The following is a 19,235-nucleotide window of genomic DNA, read 5'->3' as shown; positions in this document are numbered from 1 at the left end:
AAAGATACCTAGGTGCTTTCTAAATGGGCTTTGAATCTACAATTATTTAATATTTGCTATCTTTCTGGAATTAGAAAGTAAGATATGCAAATTTGGATGTACTGGTAAAAGTCTGATATCCAGTGAATATTTTCTTCCTTAAAAAATCTGAAACTTAATAATAATGAAAACTAAGCTACATGATTCTAAAGTATAAGGAAGAATTTTATAGTAGCAGTAGATACATTTATAATATAAATTTTCATAGATCCTGAACTTTAACTCTACTCAGGTGAATTTATTTACTTTACCTGAGTCCAAATGCTAAATAAATTGATTAATCCTACTTTTCAGATAGTTTCCCTGGGGTTCTAGCATTAAAAATATAGAGGAGAGTAGCCGAATTCTGTTACAGAATGTATTTTATGGGATGTTTAAAAATTTTCATGTGTTAGGTCTGTGAAAACTTTAAAATTATAAATGGGCATGGATTTACTGAGCAAGGTAGCTACTAGAATTGTTTTATCACACAGGAATTATCAACCTTGGAAGTTCATTCATAATAATTTCATCTCCTGCCCCTTAACTTCCCCCCCAAAAAGGAGTGTGAATAAGACCGGTCTGAATTAAACGGCAAAGGAACAGAGTTGTGGACTTGGATTGTGGTTGAACAAAAGCTGAATTCTTCACACACTGAAGGTTTTGATTAGTCACGTGGCTGCATACTTAACCTCAATAAATGCTTTTCTTTGTGTTTCTAATTAGACTGAAAATTATCTCTGTGGTTTCATATATATTTGTCATTCCTCAGAGTGATGTAGATTAGTTTTTTTACAGTACATATCTTTAATATGTCTGCCATTTTGACTCTGAAGATAACATTAAAAAATATTTTAAGAGTTAATTATAATAAATACATCTTTTAATAAAATCCTTTAATAAAATTAATAAACCTTTTAAAATTAATTAAATATTTAAAATTAATTAAACCTAATAACCAATTATATATGCAGGTAGTAGTTTTAAAGGTAGAAACTCACTCCATTTTTCTAATCTTAATGCATATTTCAAGAAATGTGAAAAATCCAAACTTATTTGGATCTTATTTGTGCTTCTTCTATACTTAGCCATTGTTGATTTTAAGCTTTGATAGTAGCACAAAAGACCACTGGTAATGAAGAGAGGACAAGACATGTGCTAGGGAGAATATTTAGACAGTTATGCTGGTAGAGTGAGCAATAGAAAATATAAGTGATAACATCTACCTTATGCTTTTGACATGACACGCTTGTGTTTCTAAGGGGTCCTTTTGAGGACACACATTGGAGAGAAAGTTAATATTTAGGGTAACACTTTCACTTTTGTTCTCCCTGGTACCTAGACATTTTGTGAAGGTCTGCATTTTGATGGCTTGGCTCTGGTACAACACCAAGCAGAGAATACTTCGTGGATTTCTTTCAGTTCAGGTCTGTGGCTTTCTTTAAGAACTGTCTTGAAAGGTAGCTTCTCCAAGAAGTTTTTCTTTTTTTTTTTTTTTTTTTTTTTATTTTGGAGATGGGGGGGGGGGGGGGGGAGAGGGAGATTGAGAGCGGGGGAGGGGCAGAAAGACAGGGAGACAGAGAATCCCAAGCAGGCTCTACACTGTCAGCACAGAGTTCCACTCAGGGCAGGATCTCACAAAATGTGAGATCGTGACCTGAGCTGAAATCAAGAGTCAGACTCTTAACCAATGAGCCATCCAGGTGCCCCAAGAAGGTTTTCTTATTAACTCTCTCTTCTCATATGATTTCTTAGCTTTTGCTCTTGCCAATTTGCATATATTAGTTTTTGATGCAAAATAACCATCGCCTTGTAATATTTTCTTCATGCTGAAAGAATTAAATTTTTTTCTCTGGAATTTATTTAAATTGCTTTTTTTCTTTAAGTTTTTAAAAAATGTTTTATTTATTTTTGAGAAAGAGAGAGACAGAGAATGAGTGGGGAGGGCCAGAGAAAGAGACGGAGACGCAGAATCTGAAACAGTCTCCAGCTCTGAGCTGTCAGCACAGAGCCCGAAGTGGGGCTTGAACTTGGGAACAACAAGAACATAACCTAGGCTGAATTTGGACGCTTAACCAACTGAGCCACTCGGTGTCCCTTAAGTTGCTTGTTTTAAACGTATTTTTCTACAGAAAAATAAATTATTCTGGAACTATATACTTTAAAAAAAACAAGAAAAATAAAAATATTGAGGCATTGGTTAATTGACCCAGTGATAACCATAAGAGAATTTATAGATTTATTTTATGCAATACTGATGAGTAAATTTATGACAATTACATGGCTTTTGAATTTGCACAAGTAACCTGTCATTAAACACAAACCACAACTATTCTCTTCTTACCCAGAACATATAGGACTCATGTTTTTCTTCAGAAATTCTACATAAGAGACAAGAATGTAGAAGGTACCAAGAATGGAAAAACTGGTTAGGAAAATATTTCTGAAATCTTTAAGTTTAAATTTCTTCCTGACCTGAGTTGACAGACTAAGTAAAGAAATTTCTTCCTTTTTAAAAAAGAGGTATTCATATTTTGAATGCCTTTTCTTGTCCTTTATTGATATTATTCCACATTATGAGCTTTAGTGAAAGCTCTTGGAAGCACAACTTAATAATTTATCTGAATAATTAATCTGAAACCTGATCTGAAACTTAATAATAATGATAAAAAAGCTATATGATTCTAAAGTATAAGGAAGAATTTTACAGTAGCAGTAGATACATTTATCTATTAGTAGATCACTTTAAGGAGAAAAAACATTAAAACTGGCATCTAGTATATGGTACTTTCAGCTATTTAAAGTATATTGCATTAAGAGAAGCCGGAAAGAGTCGTATTTAATTCATCAGTAATATAAAAGAAGAATCAAAGTGGTTTTGCCTCATAGTTTTAGTATCTTTACAATTTTATATGAATGAATGCCCAAAGATTTTAACACCAAGAAAAAAATCTCAAATAACCTAGTTTTCCATCTCAAGGAACTAGAAGAAGAATGAAGTGACCAGGAGGAAAGAAATAACAAATATCAGAGAGGAAATAAGTGAAATAGAGGCTAAAAGGACTATAGAAAAAAATTGATGAAACTAAGAGCTGGTTCTTTGAAAAGATAAACAAATTTGAGAAACCTTTAATTAAAGCCACCAGGAAAAAAAAAAAGAGAGGATTCAAATAAATAAAATCAGAAGTAGAAAGAGACATTACACCTGATACCACAGAAATAGAGAATCATAAGAAGCTGCTATGAGTAATTATAATGCCAACAAATTTGACAACTCAGAAGGAATAGATACATTCCTGGAAATGTACAACCTACCAAGACTGAACCATGAAGAAATAGAAAATCTGAACAGACTGATTACTGATAAGGAGATTGAATCAGTAATCAAAAAGCTCCCTTAAAAAGTCCAGGACCAGATGGTTTCACTGGTGAATTCTATCAAACATTCACAGAGAAATTAATACTAATCCTTTTCAGCCTTTCCAAAAAATGGAAGAGGAGGGAACGCTTCCAAACTCATGTTATGAAGCCAGTATTACCTGATACCAAAATCAAAGATGTCATATGAAAAAAATTATATTCCTGATGAATAAAGATGCAAAAATCCTCAATAAAATATTAGCAAACTGAATTCATCAATGCATTAAAAGATCAAGTGGAATTCATTCCATGGATGCAAGGATCTGCAAATCAGTCAATGTGGGGTGGGGAGAGGTGGGAAAAATGGGTGAAGGGAGTCAAAAGGGGATTATTTTCCCGTTATAAAATAAATACGTCATGGGGATGTAAGGTACACCATGGTAACTTTAGTTCATATTGCATATTTGAAACTTCCTAAGAGAATAGAACTTAAATTTCTCATCGCAAGAAAACATTTTTTCTTAATATGTACGGGGACAGATGTTAACTAGATTTATTGTGGTGTTCATTTGGCAATATATACAAATATTGAATCATTATGTTGTACACCTGAAATGAATGTAATGTCAATAAGAAAATATTTTAGGTTGCTGAAATAGAAGATAAAATATTATCATTATGTTTTAGTGGGAGTAACTCCATAGTGCTAGTTTTTCAGAGTCTTAAAAGATTGCCAGACTTCTCAAAGACATTTAAAAGATTCATGCTATGACTCATTTAAATCATATTTGTTACAACAGTAACTCAGAGAGTTAGGAATACGAGAGATAAAGAGCCAAATTCATCAGGACATCTAAGATCTAATTCCAAGAAATGTGTATGTTTTTTAAATGTAATTTAAAAAAATCCAACATTTTATTATGATAAATAGCAGATTTAGATGCATTTGTAATAAATAATGTTTACGCTTCCCTAATTTCCCCCAAAGGCAATATCTTACAAGATGTTATAAAGACAATATCTTCAAAGCTCTAGTACAATATCATATCCAGAATATTGACATTGATGCTGTCGAAGTACAGCACATTTTGATCATCACAAGAATTTGTCATGTTGCCCTTTTATAGTCATATCTACTTATTTCCATCCTACTCCTTCCTTAATCCCTGGTAACCACTAATCTGTTCTCCTCTTCTATAATTTTATCATTTCAAGAATGTTCCATATATTCATGTAAATAGATTCATACAGTATGTACCTTTTCTGGATTGACTTCTTTTACTCAATGTAACTCTCTAGAGATTCATCCAAGTTCTTCTTATTGCTAAGTAGTATTACGTGGTATGATGTACCCAATTTTGTTTAACCCTTAACTTCTTGAAGAATATCTGGATTGTTTTAAGTTTTTGGCATTTAGGTATAAAGCTGCTATCAACATCATGTATAAGTTTTTATGGAAACCCAATCATCTGTCTGGGATAATGCCTAGGAGTGCAATTAATGGGTTGTATGGCTGTTGTATGTTTAATTTTTTTTTTGAACCAGATTATTTTCCAGAATGGATTTACACTTTACATTCTCATGAGTGCTATATGAATGATTCATTTTCTCCACATCTTTGCCAGCATTTGGTTTTGTCATCATTTAAAAAAAATTAGCCATTTTCATAAAGATGTAGCAATATCTCACTGTAGTTTTTTTGTTTGGTTTTTAAAAATTTATTTATTTTGAGAGAGAAAGAGAGGAAGAGAGAAAGAGAGAAAGAGAGAGAGAGAGCACACATGAGCAGGTGAGAGGGAGAAAGAGAGGGAGAGAATCCCAAGCAGGCTCTGTATTGTCAGAGCTCAATGCTGGCCTTGAACCCACAAACTGTAATATCATGACCTGAGCCAAAATCAAGAGTCAGATGTTTAACTGACTGAGTCACCCAGGCACCCCTGGGTGTAGTTTTAAGTTATATTTCTCTAATTGCTAATAATATCGAACACATATTCATGTGCTTATTTCCCATGTGTATATTCTTTTTGGTTAAATGTCTCTGTGTCTTTTGCTAGTTTCTAAATTGATTGTTTTTTCACTGAGTTTTGAGAGTTCTTTATATATTCTAGATACTAGTCCTTTGATAAGTGGTATGAAAATATTTTTTTTTTCTGTCTGTAGCTTGTTTTTCATCCTTAATAGACTTTTGCAGAACAAAAATTTTAATTTTGATGAAGTTTATCAATTTTCCTGTTTTTGGAACATGATTTTGGTGTCAAGTCAAAGAACTCTACCTAGCCCTAGATACAAAAGATTTCTCCTACATTTTTTTTTTCTAAAAAAGATAATCCTGTATATCAATTTGGGGACAATTGACATCTTTACTATGTTGAGTCTTTCAATCCATGAAGATGATTTTTCTCTTCATTTATTTACATCTTCTTTGATTTCTTTCATCAGTGCTGTGTAGTTTTCAGTATATAAATCCTGTATATATTTAATTAGAGCCCAGGAAGGGTGGAAATAGAGGATCCCCACTTAGCTTTTGCTACCATGGGTTGGGGTAAAGCCATAGTTTTTTTCCTATGGTGTTTTGGCTGCAGCAGAGCAGTTATTGTTTAAAAGCATTCTATCTTGCTATATTGATGCTTTTCTGGTCTTTTGATTAACGAAAGCAAGCCTTCCCCACCCCCCAACCCCCTGCATTCTTGGGAGTTTTTGGATCACTGGCTTCTTCAGCTCCCACTTTAGAATGTATGAAGCAAACTGATGGGACTTGTTACCATGTTGTTGGGCCCTGAGGTCACCTCTCAGTCTGGGATCTTCTTAAGTTTGTTTTATATATAATATCTAGGGATTTTAGGTGTATTTAGTGGGGGGAATAGGGAAAAGTACATCTATTCCATCTTCCTAGATGGTAAATTCATGTATTCCACATGGCATATTTATAAAACTTTTTCTCATACCCTTTCATCTATTTTTTTTATAATCTCAAATTGACTCCTCTTTTTTTCTTCTTCTTTTTTTTAAAGTTTTATTTTTCAACGTTTTTTATTTATTTTTGGGACAGAGAGAGACAGAGCATGAACGGGGGAGGGGCAGAGAGAGAGGGAGACACAGAATCGGAAACAGGCTCCAGGCTCTGAGCCATCAGCCCAGAGCCTGACGCGGGGCTCGAACTCACGGACCGGGAGATCGTGACCTGGCTGAAGTCGGACGCTTAACCGACTGCGCCACCCAGGCGCCCCTCTTTTTTTCTTCTTAATAAGTGAAAATATTCCCCAAAACTCTATCTTTGACTCTTCCTCTTTTCATCTTCTTATATTCTTTGCAATCTTATTCTTTTTTAGTATTTCATTATTATATTATGGGAATGACCATCATATTTATGGTTTTAGACCCAAACTTCCTTCAGAGGACCAATATTTTATTTCCAAATGCTTGATAAATAACTTTATCTGGTGAGGTATATTCTATCTAATACTCAAAATGTAAGCTAATCACCTATATTCTACTTCTCTATTGTATGCTATTTCTATATGAAGTTATCATTCCACTAATTACTCAGACTTAAACGTTGGATGCTGTATTCAATTTCTCTCACTGTTTTGCCTCATATCAGGTATGTCAATTCCATTCTAATACTGTTTTCACTATGACAGTTCAGGTTTTCAGTTCTTCACACTTATACCATTTTAATTATTTTCTAACCAATCTGTCTGCTTAAAGACTCTCCCCTTTAGCTCATGTTACACAATATTATAAAATGAAATTTTAGAAACCAAAGCTTTGACCTTGTGTTTTTCAAAAATGAATGAATCTTAATGTACCCTACCAAAGTGCCGTTTTTTGTTTTGTTTTTTTTTTCTTTTTTAAGTGGGCTTCATGCACAGTGTAGAGCCCAATGTGGGGCTTAAACTCACAACCTTGAGATTAAGACATAAGCTGAGATCAAGAGTCAGACGCTTAACCAATTAAGCCACCCAGGTACCCCCAAAGTGGAACTCTCTCTCCTTTTTTTTTCCAAAATGGAGTTCTTTAACCTAAAACTCATCACTCTTAATTTTGATTATGTTATAACTCACTCAAGCTGGACATGAGTGCAGTGGCTAAAAAGGCTTAGGTTCTTGGGAAATGAAAGCAAACAAGCTAGGACAAATTTGAAGAGAGACAAGAGCATTAGTCTATTATGTGAGGCAAGTAGGCTGTCTGAAAACCCGTTTCAAACTTAAGATTATTTGGGCTTGATGGTGATTGGCAGTGCACTTTGGGAAGTTATATTAGAGTTCTCTAGAGAAATAGAAGTATTCATTCATTCATTCATTCATTCATTCATTCATCCATGCATTAGGAGGAATTGGCTCACAGGCAATTATGGAGGCTGAGAAGTCCTGTGACCTGCCATCTGCAAGCTGGACACCCACAAAAGCAGTGATGTAATTCCAGTTCAAATCCAAAGGCCTGGGAAATAGACTTCCAATGGTGTAAATCCCAGAACAAGGGCAGGAGAAAACCAATATTCTAGCTCAAAGTCAGGCAGAGGGAGAGAGAATTTACCCTTTATCTTTTTATCCTATTCAGACCTTTAATAGGTTGGATTATGCTCATCCACATTGGGAAAGGCAATCAGATTTACTCAGTCCACCAATTCAAATGTTAATATTTTCTGGAAACATCCTCACAGGTATACTTAGAAATAATGTTTAACCAGATATCTAGGCATCCTCTGGTTCAGCAATGTTGCCACATAAAATTAATCATCATACAGATCTATTCCAACCTCAGATGGATGATGCTGGATATCAGTTAGGACATGTCTGTGTTCCAGGTGTGTCTAATAGTTGTGTTATTCAATATTGTATATTGCAAACTCTAAGCTCAAAGTTGAATTTTAAAATTACCTAAAGAAATATTATTTTAATTAAATATCTAGGGTTATTGGAAGACCTTTTGAAATACCATCAGAAATAATGCTCCACATTTCTCAGGAGACTTAGCAACATTTTCTCTGGAATAAAGTCAAGAATCAGGAAATGATGGTGTCCGAGGAGCCAAAAGTTACATTAAAAAAATAACTCACTAGAACTTATATAATTAAGGATATAATATAATATATTTATATTATAATTTAATTAATATAATTTATGTTATAAATTAATAATTATACATATAATAAATTATAATTAATTAATTAAATACCCTCATTCAAAGGCTATTTGCTTTTCTCGGGTCATAATCTGACAGTACATGAGATGGAGACCTGTGTCAGTTGCCATGCCTACAGTGTAGAGACTGCTTGGGATTCTCTCTCTCCCTCCCTCTCTGCCCCTCCCCTGCTCTCTCTCTCTCAAAACAAACAAACAAACAAACAAACAAACAAAGGCTATTTGCTTTTCTAATTTTTATGTATAAGTTACTGTGAAATATGTAAATAGATTTGGAGGAGTTAGAAGAAAGAACATAGAGTAAACAAGTGACATCAAGAACTCTGCTTGACATTGAAGTATGAGAAAGAAATAAAATATAAAGAACAAATATAAGAGCTGAAAACTTGGGATCATTTATTGAAGGCATCAATAACCTTACTTCCCTAAATGCCCTTAGGGCACTACAATATCCTATATATATATATATATATATATATATATATATATATATATATATATATATAAAATAGTATATATATACTTTAATGTTTCTTTTTTTAATGTTTGTTCATTTTTGAGAGAAAAAGAGAGAGAGAGAGAGAGAGAGAGCACAAGCAGGGGAGGGGCAGAGAGAGGGGGAGACACAGAATCCCAAGCAGGTTCCAGGCTCTGAGCCGTCAGCACAGAGTCCAATGTGGGGCTCCAACCCATGAACCGCAAAATCATGAACTGAGCCAAAGTCAGATGCTTAACTGACTGAGCCACCCAGGCGCCCCAATATCCTCTATATATTAATGAATTCCACAGCAATGTCAGAAAAGTAGGTGGAAATTTTGAGAAAGATTTTTGAAAAAAATAATTTTGAAGAGACTTTTTCTGTTTTATTAAAAAATAAAATATGAACTCTTTGGAAAGTTTTCTTTTTTTAGAAGATTTATTTCCAAGGAATTTTGAATGGCCAAGGTCTTACACTAGTTAGAATACTTTAAGAAAACTTTTGCTGATAAAATAGGTTTATAGAGCTTAAGATTGGCTCTCGGTTAAGAAAGGACCCTCTGGGCAATAGTATGCTTTTAAAAATGTCCTCTAGGATTTATCAAAGAATGATTAGTTAGTTCAGTTCCTTAAAGCATGGTATGAATGAAGCCATGCATTGTCTCAGGATCAAGCCACATGACAGAAGTGTGTTTTACTAAATCATCATCCATATCTCAGTGTTGGCCAGCTGCTCACAAATGAGTGGTAGGCCAGAGTTTCACTCTTCTTCTCATAAAACTCTTAACAGTGAGTCAGTACTGTCATCCTTGTATATAAAGTTCTGTTATTATTCTTTCTATTACTTCCACATAATTTGAGTTTTTACTTTAACAAATTATGATTTAGTATAAATATTTAAAATATTTCTCATACCTATTCGATAGATAATTAAGTATACCAGTACGTACAAGGTATTTTTTGTCGAAATGATTATTATTTTAAAATATGTTTATTAAAATTATGAGCATTTAACTTTATAAGGTATTTCGTTTAAAATGTTTATGAGGCATTTCTTCACATTTACAAGGAGTGACTTGAATTTTTCCTTCCAGGGCTTTCAGGAGAGGGCCACCATGTGGTCATTCTTGCAGTTGTGTAGTTGGTACATCTAGTCTAGCATTACATTTTTTCCTTAGCTCTTGGTGTAATAGTTTATGGCAGTGATAGTGAAGTACATCATAGTGAGATATCATTTGCATTGTTTTACTTGTTCTTTTTTCTCCCCTTTTTTGTGCATTAAAATTTAAATTACATAAACATTAAGTATCATATATATGTTTTGTTTTGGTTATCATACTATAAAATAACAAGATCATGGAAGTAGTCATATTATAAAATAATAAAGGAAAATTGGCTATGTTAACCAATTTTACCTATTGAAGTTATCATCTCTATTTTAAAGGAATATGATAGTGTTTAAGCATAAGTGAATATAAATTCAGGTGTTTTGGAATGCATAAAAATTTTTCCCATTGAAGTCAATGGTATTAGGTTAAGGAATTTGCCTTATAAGAGATTTTTTTAGGAAACTATTCTTTCATGGGCAGGGGAAAACTATGCCATCAATGGTTTTTCTAGGTTTTATATTAACCAATCAACTTGAAAATCTTTGATCTATTGAGTTTAGAATTGATAGAGAAAACATTGTCTCTCACTGAAGGATACAATCCCATAAATACTGATTGTTAGTACCTTGGAAGGCAGTAGAATGTCATTTTCCTGGAATTCAAGAATGACTGGAAAATTAAAGTAAACATTGTGTTCATGTTTCTCAATAATTGAAGCATTCCTTCCATCGTAAATCTGGGAGTGGCAGTGTCTGCCTACATGTGCCAGACTTGCAATCAGCCCTCCTTAATTGGGATTCTGGAAGAGAATTAAGCTCTAATGCCGTGGGGAGCTTTCATTTTTATGAAATGAATGAACTCCCCCCTTTTATTACTGAAATATAATTAACATGCATTGTTATATTAGTTTCAGGTGTACAGTATAATGACTCAATAATTCTATACATTACTCTGTGTCCATCAAGATAAGTGTACTCTTAATCCTCTTTACCTATCTGAAGTTCTCTTTTATGAATCTGGAATCATCCTATGTATCATCCTTAAGAGAACTGACAACAGGCACTCACATCATTTTTGTTAGGGCTTAATTCTTTGTTGAACCTTAGATGCGAAAGGCTATATATATTCTCTCCTACTTTGGTTTTCAGTTGCAGCTTTGATATTGTGGAATTCATCAGTTCAGCCAACAATCACTTGCTGCTATATGCCAGCCCCTGCATAGGCTTGAAGATGTAATGGTGAGCAAACAAGCACATGACTTATGGAAGAGATGGTCAGTAATCAAATAATCATTTTAGTGAATACGTAATTAAACCCTGGAAAGTGCTCTGAAAGAAAGGAACCAGTTTCTCTGAGACCAGTGTTAAAGGAATCTGTCCTCTGTTGGGACTGCTGGCCAAAAGTGATGACAAGGGTTTACATACCATTTGACTGAGAAACCTGGGCTTGGGGCATGTTGTTGACAAAACCAGTTTTCAGCTGTTCTCATTTAGCAACTTGCAATTGCTGTTTGATTTTACCAGCTGATGACAGCATTAGGTCCAATCCACATCACACTGTTTCTACTGGATAAACTTAAAACGTATTTGTGTAATAATGATACCAATTATGTCTTTCATATACGCTGAATCAGTGTGAGGTTAAATGTGTATACTTGTATATGTATTTATTTATTTTATAAACTTTTTTGTTGAGAGGAACAATACTCTTTTTCTCTTTCAAGTCCCCACAGTGCCTAGCAAAGTATTTGTACAGTACTTCATAACTGTTAAAACTAATATTTCATAATATTTGATTTCAACCTCTCTCAGCGATTTTTTAAGTTAGATATGGACTTACATGCTTTCTTTGTTAATGTTAAAATGGAGGGCAGAGTTTAAAGGATTTTGATTTGGGATGATTGACTTTAGACTTAGAAAAAGAAGCCAGATTGTTTTTTCACTAATTTGCAGATCTGCTTGTTTCTCTGTTCTTTCAAGGTCACCACACACAGGATAAGCTGTGTAAGAAGGAAGGTTCTAAGAGAAAGCATCTAATAACCTGAGGAGAGTCACATTTCAACAACACGATGACTTCTTATCCAGGAGAAGCATGTTCAGGTTTTGCTTTTTGATCCTTTTGATGTTCTACGCAAATGAACCCTTGGCCTAGATTTATTTTTTTCACAAACATTTCATCCTTTTAGTCCTTCCTATAGGGGCGGGGATACTTTTCTGCCCTTGGTCAAATTTGCTGTAGCTGAGAACTGATAGCTGAGCTTAGCTGTGCTGAGCGTTGGCTGTCCTTTTATGAAGACCAGAGAGACACTCATTATCCTAGGAATGAATATTATGGGACACTTGTCCCTGCCTTTTAGAAGCTGTCTTTCACAATACTGTTAGATGACCAAGAATAAGAACTGGTTTATGCAATTGCACACCTGAAACTAGTATAACACTGTATGTTAACTACACTGGAATTAAAAAAAAAATAAAAAAAATACATTGTACTTAAGAGTGAGAGAGACAAAGCCCATTAAAGGCCCATCAGGAAGTAGGTTTGATGTTAAAGAGATTCAAACTCATTTCTGTAATGTGGGAGTCTAGATTCTTTTTTTTCTTAATTTTTTTTAATCTTTATTTTTGAGAGAGAGAGAGAGAGAGAGAGAGAGACATAGTGTGAGTGGGGGAGGGGCAGAGAGATAGGGAGACACAGAATCCAAAGCAGGCTCCAGGCTCTGAGATGTCAGCACAGAGCCCGACGCGGGGCTCGAACTCACGAACCGCGAAATCATGACCTGAGCTGGAGTCATGCCCAACCGACTGCGCCACCCAGGCGCCCCAGGAGTCTAGATTCTTGAGATATCCAAAGGAACTGAGGGAAAAATCATGACCCACAGAACAAGCTATTAAGAGTTTAAGGCTGCCTTGTTTTCTAAGGAAATATTATTTGAGGCCCTACTTTTTTTTTTTAAACTCTGTCAGCAAGTAAGGTTTAATTCCAAGAATACAAGAATGATACTATATCAAGAAATTGATTGACATGGACCCTGATTACTTTAACAGTGGTTGAAAGCAATAATTACTGCATATGAAATTACGATTAAGGAGGGAAGTGTTGTTTTCATACTTATAACAGAACGCCATATTAAAATTAAAAGATGAAAATCATTCTATACCATACATAAAAAGGCTTACCTGAAAATTTAAATGAAGAAGAATCTATACATAAAGACCCAGGTTTTCCCTTTAGCTTCTGATATAAAATGGTTTCAATTCTATCCCAAAATTTTGCTGCATTATTTTTAAAACAGGACTTAAACTTCAGCACAGCATGTATTATCACTTTCCCTTGGGCTCGGCTGCAGAACAGAAAAAGACAAATAAATTATGCTTTTATTACTGAGCCTCGATCATTCTTAGAGGAGTCATTTTATAATTTTGTTAAGTAGAGCTCCTGGAAGCTATTGCACTCTCAAGGGAGTGGAAATGACACTTTGTGGACATGGTGAACAGTAAAGAGAGTGTGATTTAGAGTCAGGGAACTGAGTTTGTATTCTAGATTCACCATCTGCCAATTCCCTGACTACAGCAAGCTGTTCGCATTCTCTGTACTTACAAATTTCTTCGTCTCTGTAATGGGGATAATAGTATTTCCTGGGCTATTGTACACACCATATAAAGTAATGTATTTTGTAAATCTCAGTGCTGTGCAAATATACTTATTAATATAAATATGTCTTTGTATCAAAAATCCACCATGGACGTGCTATGTCGGGCTGATAGCAAATAACAAAATGAAACATAACAGGTGAGATGAGGGAATCGTTTATTATCTTGAGTGCTTTTTGTTTGTTTGTTTGGTTTTTGGTGGAGGCACAACTTGCAAGGGTGGGCCTGTTCTTGTCGTCTGTTGGAAATTGTGAGTGAGCAAACACATTAGACTGGATTTGTTTTATTTGTAATTCTGACTTGAAGATGTAAATGTATAAATCATAAGTTTTAAAAGGGGGGTGTTACTACTGACTTGATGGGATGTCTATTCTGCTCTATTCTCTGTTTGTCTACCTCCTCCCCTCTTCCCAGGCATTTGTCTACATTTGTATATTTGAAAATCCACAACAACCTCAAAGTATGTGACTCAAGAGAGATCTTGAAAACATCCACTTGCAAACCGTCATAATATCCATGAACAAAACAGAAACCATGGCTAAGATCCAAGGTTTTCTGAGTAATAATAAAGCTTTATTATTTCAATAGTATTTTTGCAGGATAATTCTAAATAATAGATTTGCTAACTTCTATAACACCCCTTTCTACTTTATGTTTTACCAGACACTCTTCCTTTGAGCACTATACATGTATTCTTTCCATTTCCTTTTGTACAGTATTAAGCATTTAGTAGTTGAATGTTAATTTATTAAGTATTCTCAGTTCTTTTGCTATTATGCCTGTGCAGTGCTAATATTTCTTCTGTGATTTGTAGAGATGAGCCCTTTATTTCTCATGGAATAGACAAGGACATATTATATTGCTTTGTTTATTTTAAAGATTTTGTCCAACCATGGATGTCACTCTGAACTTTTCTCCTGGGTCAAATAACAATCTAAAACTAAACTAAATATAGACATATGTATTCTTAATCTGACATCATCAAGAGTCATATGATCCTCTTTTCTACCAAAAACATGAACTAAAAGTTATTTTGATGTTACCTTCGCTTGACCCATAAAATAATCTTTAGTTTTATATGACAAATGCTTTTAATTCTTTGCTACAGTATTTTCCTTTCCATTCCTGAAGTTTCAGTTCATTCATTCATTCATTCATTCAATGAATGCATATTGTCCAAGCAATATATCAGGCAGAGTTCTAGGGACCAGAGCTACATCAGCTATGAACATATAAGATCACAGGTGCCTTCTCTCATGCTACTAAGAGACACAGACAAACAGGAAAATGAAGAAATAAAATAATCTTCAAAATGAGTTCTATGAAGGAGACAGCAATGACTTGAAGATTAGAGGTGAGAACATTTTAGACAGCTTCAGGAAAGGCCTCTTTGAGGTGAGATCCTAATGACAAGAAGGAGTGAGTCATGAGAAGAAATGGGGGAGGAATGTCCCAGAAAGAAGGAACATCAAGTACAAAGGCCCTGAGCAAGAGAGACTTAATACTTCCCTCAGTTTTATTAAAGTCTTCTTTCTGACTCTAGACCTCAATATCCCTTTCCTTATAGAGCATTTACTTTAGAAAAGTTATAAATTCTTTCTCTGCCTCTTTGAACTATAGGCAAACCTTTTAAAAGCCTCTTGCAGTTTGACAGCCCCAGAAATGTCTTTCTCAAGGACACAAAAGCCATCTCTGAAATGTAACCATCAAAAGAGATAGAGACTCTATCTCTCAGTTTCTGTGAGACAGGTGGGGGCCTAACTTTGGTAGGCACTTTACTTACTCCAAATGGTAAAACTACCTCCTGTCATGACAATACGAGAACTTTACTTTTCCTTGGGCAAAACCAGTTAGCAAACACAGATGACCTAAGATACCCCATCACCCCAGCCTTTAAAAACATCATGGTCCTTTGTTTCATGGGAGTTTTGAAGTGAGGTCAGAGAGAGGCAAGGCCAGATCAGGGAGGATCATGTGGACTGTATAAGGAATTTGGAATTTATGAGAGACTGTTAGAGGATATTAAGTAGGATGATATTGTGCTCTTCAAATTCACTTTGCTGTGTGGAGAATGGATTGTCATGGAACAGGAGTGAAAGCTAAAGTTGATGCGGTCATCTAGATATGACTACTTTGGTTCAAACTACAGCTTTATTATTTATTAAATGTGTGACCTCGGCAAGTCACTTAAACTACCTTTGCTTCAGTATTCTTATTTGTAAAATAAGAAACTGATCTGTACATATCATACAGGGTTGTTATCAGGTTAAATGATTTAATATCAATAAAGTCTTGAGGGGCTACTGGTTAAGAGCCTGGATTATTTAAAAATAAACTGGGAAAATTAAACAGAAAAAGTTCTAGTTTTAGGGAGGGGAGATTCTAAAACATATTAACTTTCTTTAATTTGTGCTCATAATTACTATTTTTTCATATCTATTGCAGGTTATCTGTTCCTAGGTTATCTGTGCCTCACCAGTGTTCGGATAAACATCGCTGGTAGACAATAGCTGTAGAATTGGATTTCTAGAGGGGCCAGTAAAGGAGAGGAGTGAAGCTGATAGGGTGCAAGTACATATGCACACATCATGGGAGCGTTGGGAATTGCCAGTGTGTGGCCTCAGTTTCAGTGCATTATTACCATGTGGGGATGTAGGCCCTGTAATGTCAGATCTCTTTTTATTTTTCAACACATTCTGAAAATTATGTCTTTTATATGATATTTCTCAACTTTTACTTATTTTTTTATTTTTTAGAATTTCTAATATATTATGTTTTAATTCTGCCTGTTTTTCACTTATGCTCCTTTTAATTTCATATTCATGGATGTTATCAACTTTTATATTTAATCCATAACTCTACGCTAGATTTGGCTTATATCTACTAGTTTGTACCTCCTAGGTCAGATATTCTATATGTGGCTCTCTTATCTTACCCATTCTTTTATTCTGTTGAAATCATCTCCTGATTTTAGATTTGCTTTTTGACCTTGTGCCTTCAAATAAAATACAAATACATTGAGCCTTTGCCTGAGACTCATAATCAGTTGGAATTCTTGGTTCTGGTTGGATAATTTTCCAAAAGATCTTGAATACCTTTTTTCACATTTGAAAATGCTAGTAGTTTTGAAGTCTCAAACTAAAATTTATTTCAACCTTTCAATTTATACCAAACAAATATATTCAGTTAAGTATGAGGCATGAAGGTAAAGGACAGAATTTTCTGCTCTGTGCCTCTTGGGCTATTTTACATACCTTACTTTGACAACGTGAGATTTGACATACTGTCTTCTCAGTTTAGATCCATGAAATGTTTCATTTATCTGTTAAAAAATAAAATGAATAAAGACTAATGTTTTCTTAAAAATTTTTTTTTTTAATTTTTTATTGTGGAGAACTCCAAACATACACAATAGCAAATAAAAGAATGTAATGAACCCCATATACACATCATTCAACTTTACCAGCTAGCATTAAATGGCTAAATTGTTTTATTACTACCTGCATGCCAATAGTTAATAAATCCTTAATATCATTGAATACATAATATTAAAATTTTCCTAGATTGTGACCCATTTAAGAAAAAGATGCATTCTTTCTCACCTTCTTCTTAACAGAAGACCATGGGGGAAGGAGAGGGGGAAGAAAAAAAGTTAGAGGGAGGGAGGCAAACCATAAGAGACTCTTAAATACTGAGAACAAACTGAGGGTTGATGGGGGGGGGTGGGAGAGAGAGGAAAGTGGTGATGGGCACTGAGGAGGGCACTTGTTGGGATGAGGTGGCTGTTGTATGGAAACCAATTTGACAATAAATTATATTTTAAAAAAAGAAAAAGAAAAAGATGAAATGTATACTAAACATGTCTTTTTGAAAATTATCTTTATATTAGCTAGGTTTATTCACAAATGTCTTCAAATCAATAAATTATGTGGTAAGGTAAGGCAAGAATATTTGTTTCCTAACAATAGCATGATAGGGAAGAATACAGTACTTATTTTGAAGAGGTGAATTCAAAGGACCAACTGATAGAGATTGCCTTCCGTGTTCAGCTTTCTATTGAATATCAGTATCATAAAACTTAACAGAAATGTCCCTGAAGGTGAGATATTTCTTTCTTTTCTTTCTTTCTTTTTAACTATGGGCCCCCCTTCATGGCTGTACTACACACCATTTTCCCTGCTCTTTCAGGTATATGCTACTGATGGGTTTGAAGCAGGATATGTAAAAATCTCTCAGAAATTTTATATAAGAATCATCTTCTCAACTGTTCCTGATTTTAACCTAATGAGTGATTTCCCACAGCAGGACCTTCACAGGGCACCCAACAACAAATTTCACTGTCTATGGCTTTAACTTTGGCAAAGACAGGCCTTCAATATCACTGACTCAATATCGGTATCGCAAATATGTAGTTTACACTTTCCTTTTGTTACAAAGCAATTGGAATATGTTCATCTATTCAATAGATACCTATTGAAATAAAACTATAAACAGATTAGATTTATATTTGGAAATTTAGTGGAGGAAACAGATAATAAGTAGACCAAGAAATAAATATATAAATATGATAATTTGAGATAGTGTTAGGTGATAAAAAGAATATAAAATAAAATAATGCTACAGAGTGATTCAGGGGACAATATTTGAATGATCCAATAAGTCCTTTTAGAAAGGTGACATTTGGGTGGGACCTGAAAGATGAAAAGTTAAGAATCAAGGGGAGACGATTATTTTAGACAGAGAGAAAACCAGGTCTATGGTCCTAGGTAAGAATGAGATTGTTAAGTTTGAGGGGTAGAAAAAATTGTTGTGACTTAAGTAAAATGAGCAAGGGAGAGGGTATAAGTTGAGGTTGTCCAGGTAGGTGGGGCAAGATTACAGTCAGCCTTGTTGGCCATGGTAAGGAGTTTAGATGTTATTTCTAAATATAATCAATGAAGGAATCCCGGCAAGATGGTAAATAAATAATACAGCATTTCTCTTCTATTCTTAATTCCAACACATCTGTCTCTCCTGGGACCAAGTGGGGTGGGGTTTTATGGGGGCCCTGGAAGCAGGGCAGTGATGAGGAACTTTCTCTTCCACGGGTCAAGGAAGAACCTAGAAAATAGTCTGAGAGCCCTGTGTAAGAATAGAATTGCAACAGGCCCTGAGAAGAGCTTGGTCAACAAAAGTTTGTGGATAACCAGGTATAAAGCTGACATTGGACCATGTTTGTAGTGACCAAAGATGCTCCCCTGCTCTTGGGCAAGTGGTTTGATGTATGAGCGTGACTGCCCTGTTTCGTATGGATAATTTTGATACCTCACACATATTAGATATCATTTTGGTTGTCTATAATCTGATGCATTATATATGAAAAACACATAGAGTTTGTTTAAACATTTTTGAACATTTGATTGGCCATATGAAATTGATATAATCTTAAATTTGCTCAAGATTCTATATTTGCATGCTTTTCAATTATAGAACAGAAA

The 19,235-nt window shown here is 34.5% G+C and overlaps 1 protein-coding gene across 1 annotated transcript in view; it reads right to left on the bottom strand.

Moving 5' to 3' along the window:
• Positions 1-19,235, bottom strand: part of LOC121040279 (transmembrane protease serine 11C-like) — a 51,531-nt gene that overhangs the window by 13,774 nt on the left and 18,522 nt on the right. Inside the window, exons 4-5 of the mRNA XM_040490756.1 lie at positions 17,013-17,080; positions 13,285-13,448 (exon numbers count right to left, since the gene is read on the bottom strand). Of these exons, the coding sequence (XP_040346690.1) occupies positions 13,285-13,448; positions 17,013-17,080 (232 nt within the window). The remainder of the gene's footprint in view (positions 1-13,284; positions 13,449-17,012; positions 17,081-19,235) is intronic.

Source organism: Herpailurus yagouaroundi, unplaced genomic scaffold (genome assembly GCF_014898765.1).
Source record: "Herpailurus yagouaroundi ecotype Mexico unplaced genomic scaffold, PumYag 28, whole genome shotgun sequence".
NCBI classification, from domain to species: Eukaryota; Metazoa; Chordata; class Mammalia; order Carnivora; family Felidae; genus Herpailurus; species Herpailurus yagouaroundi.
Note: the sequence above shows the minus strand (reverse complement) of the source record. Positions and strands in the feature narration are given on the sequence as shown.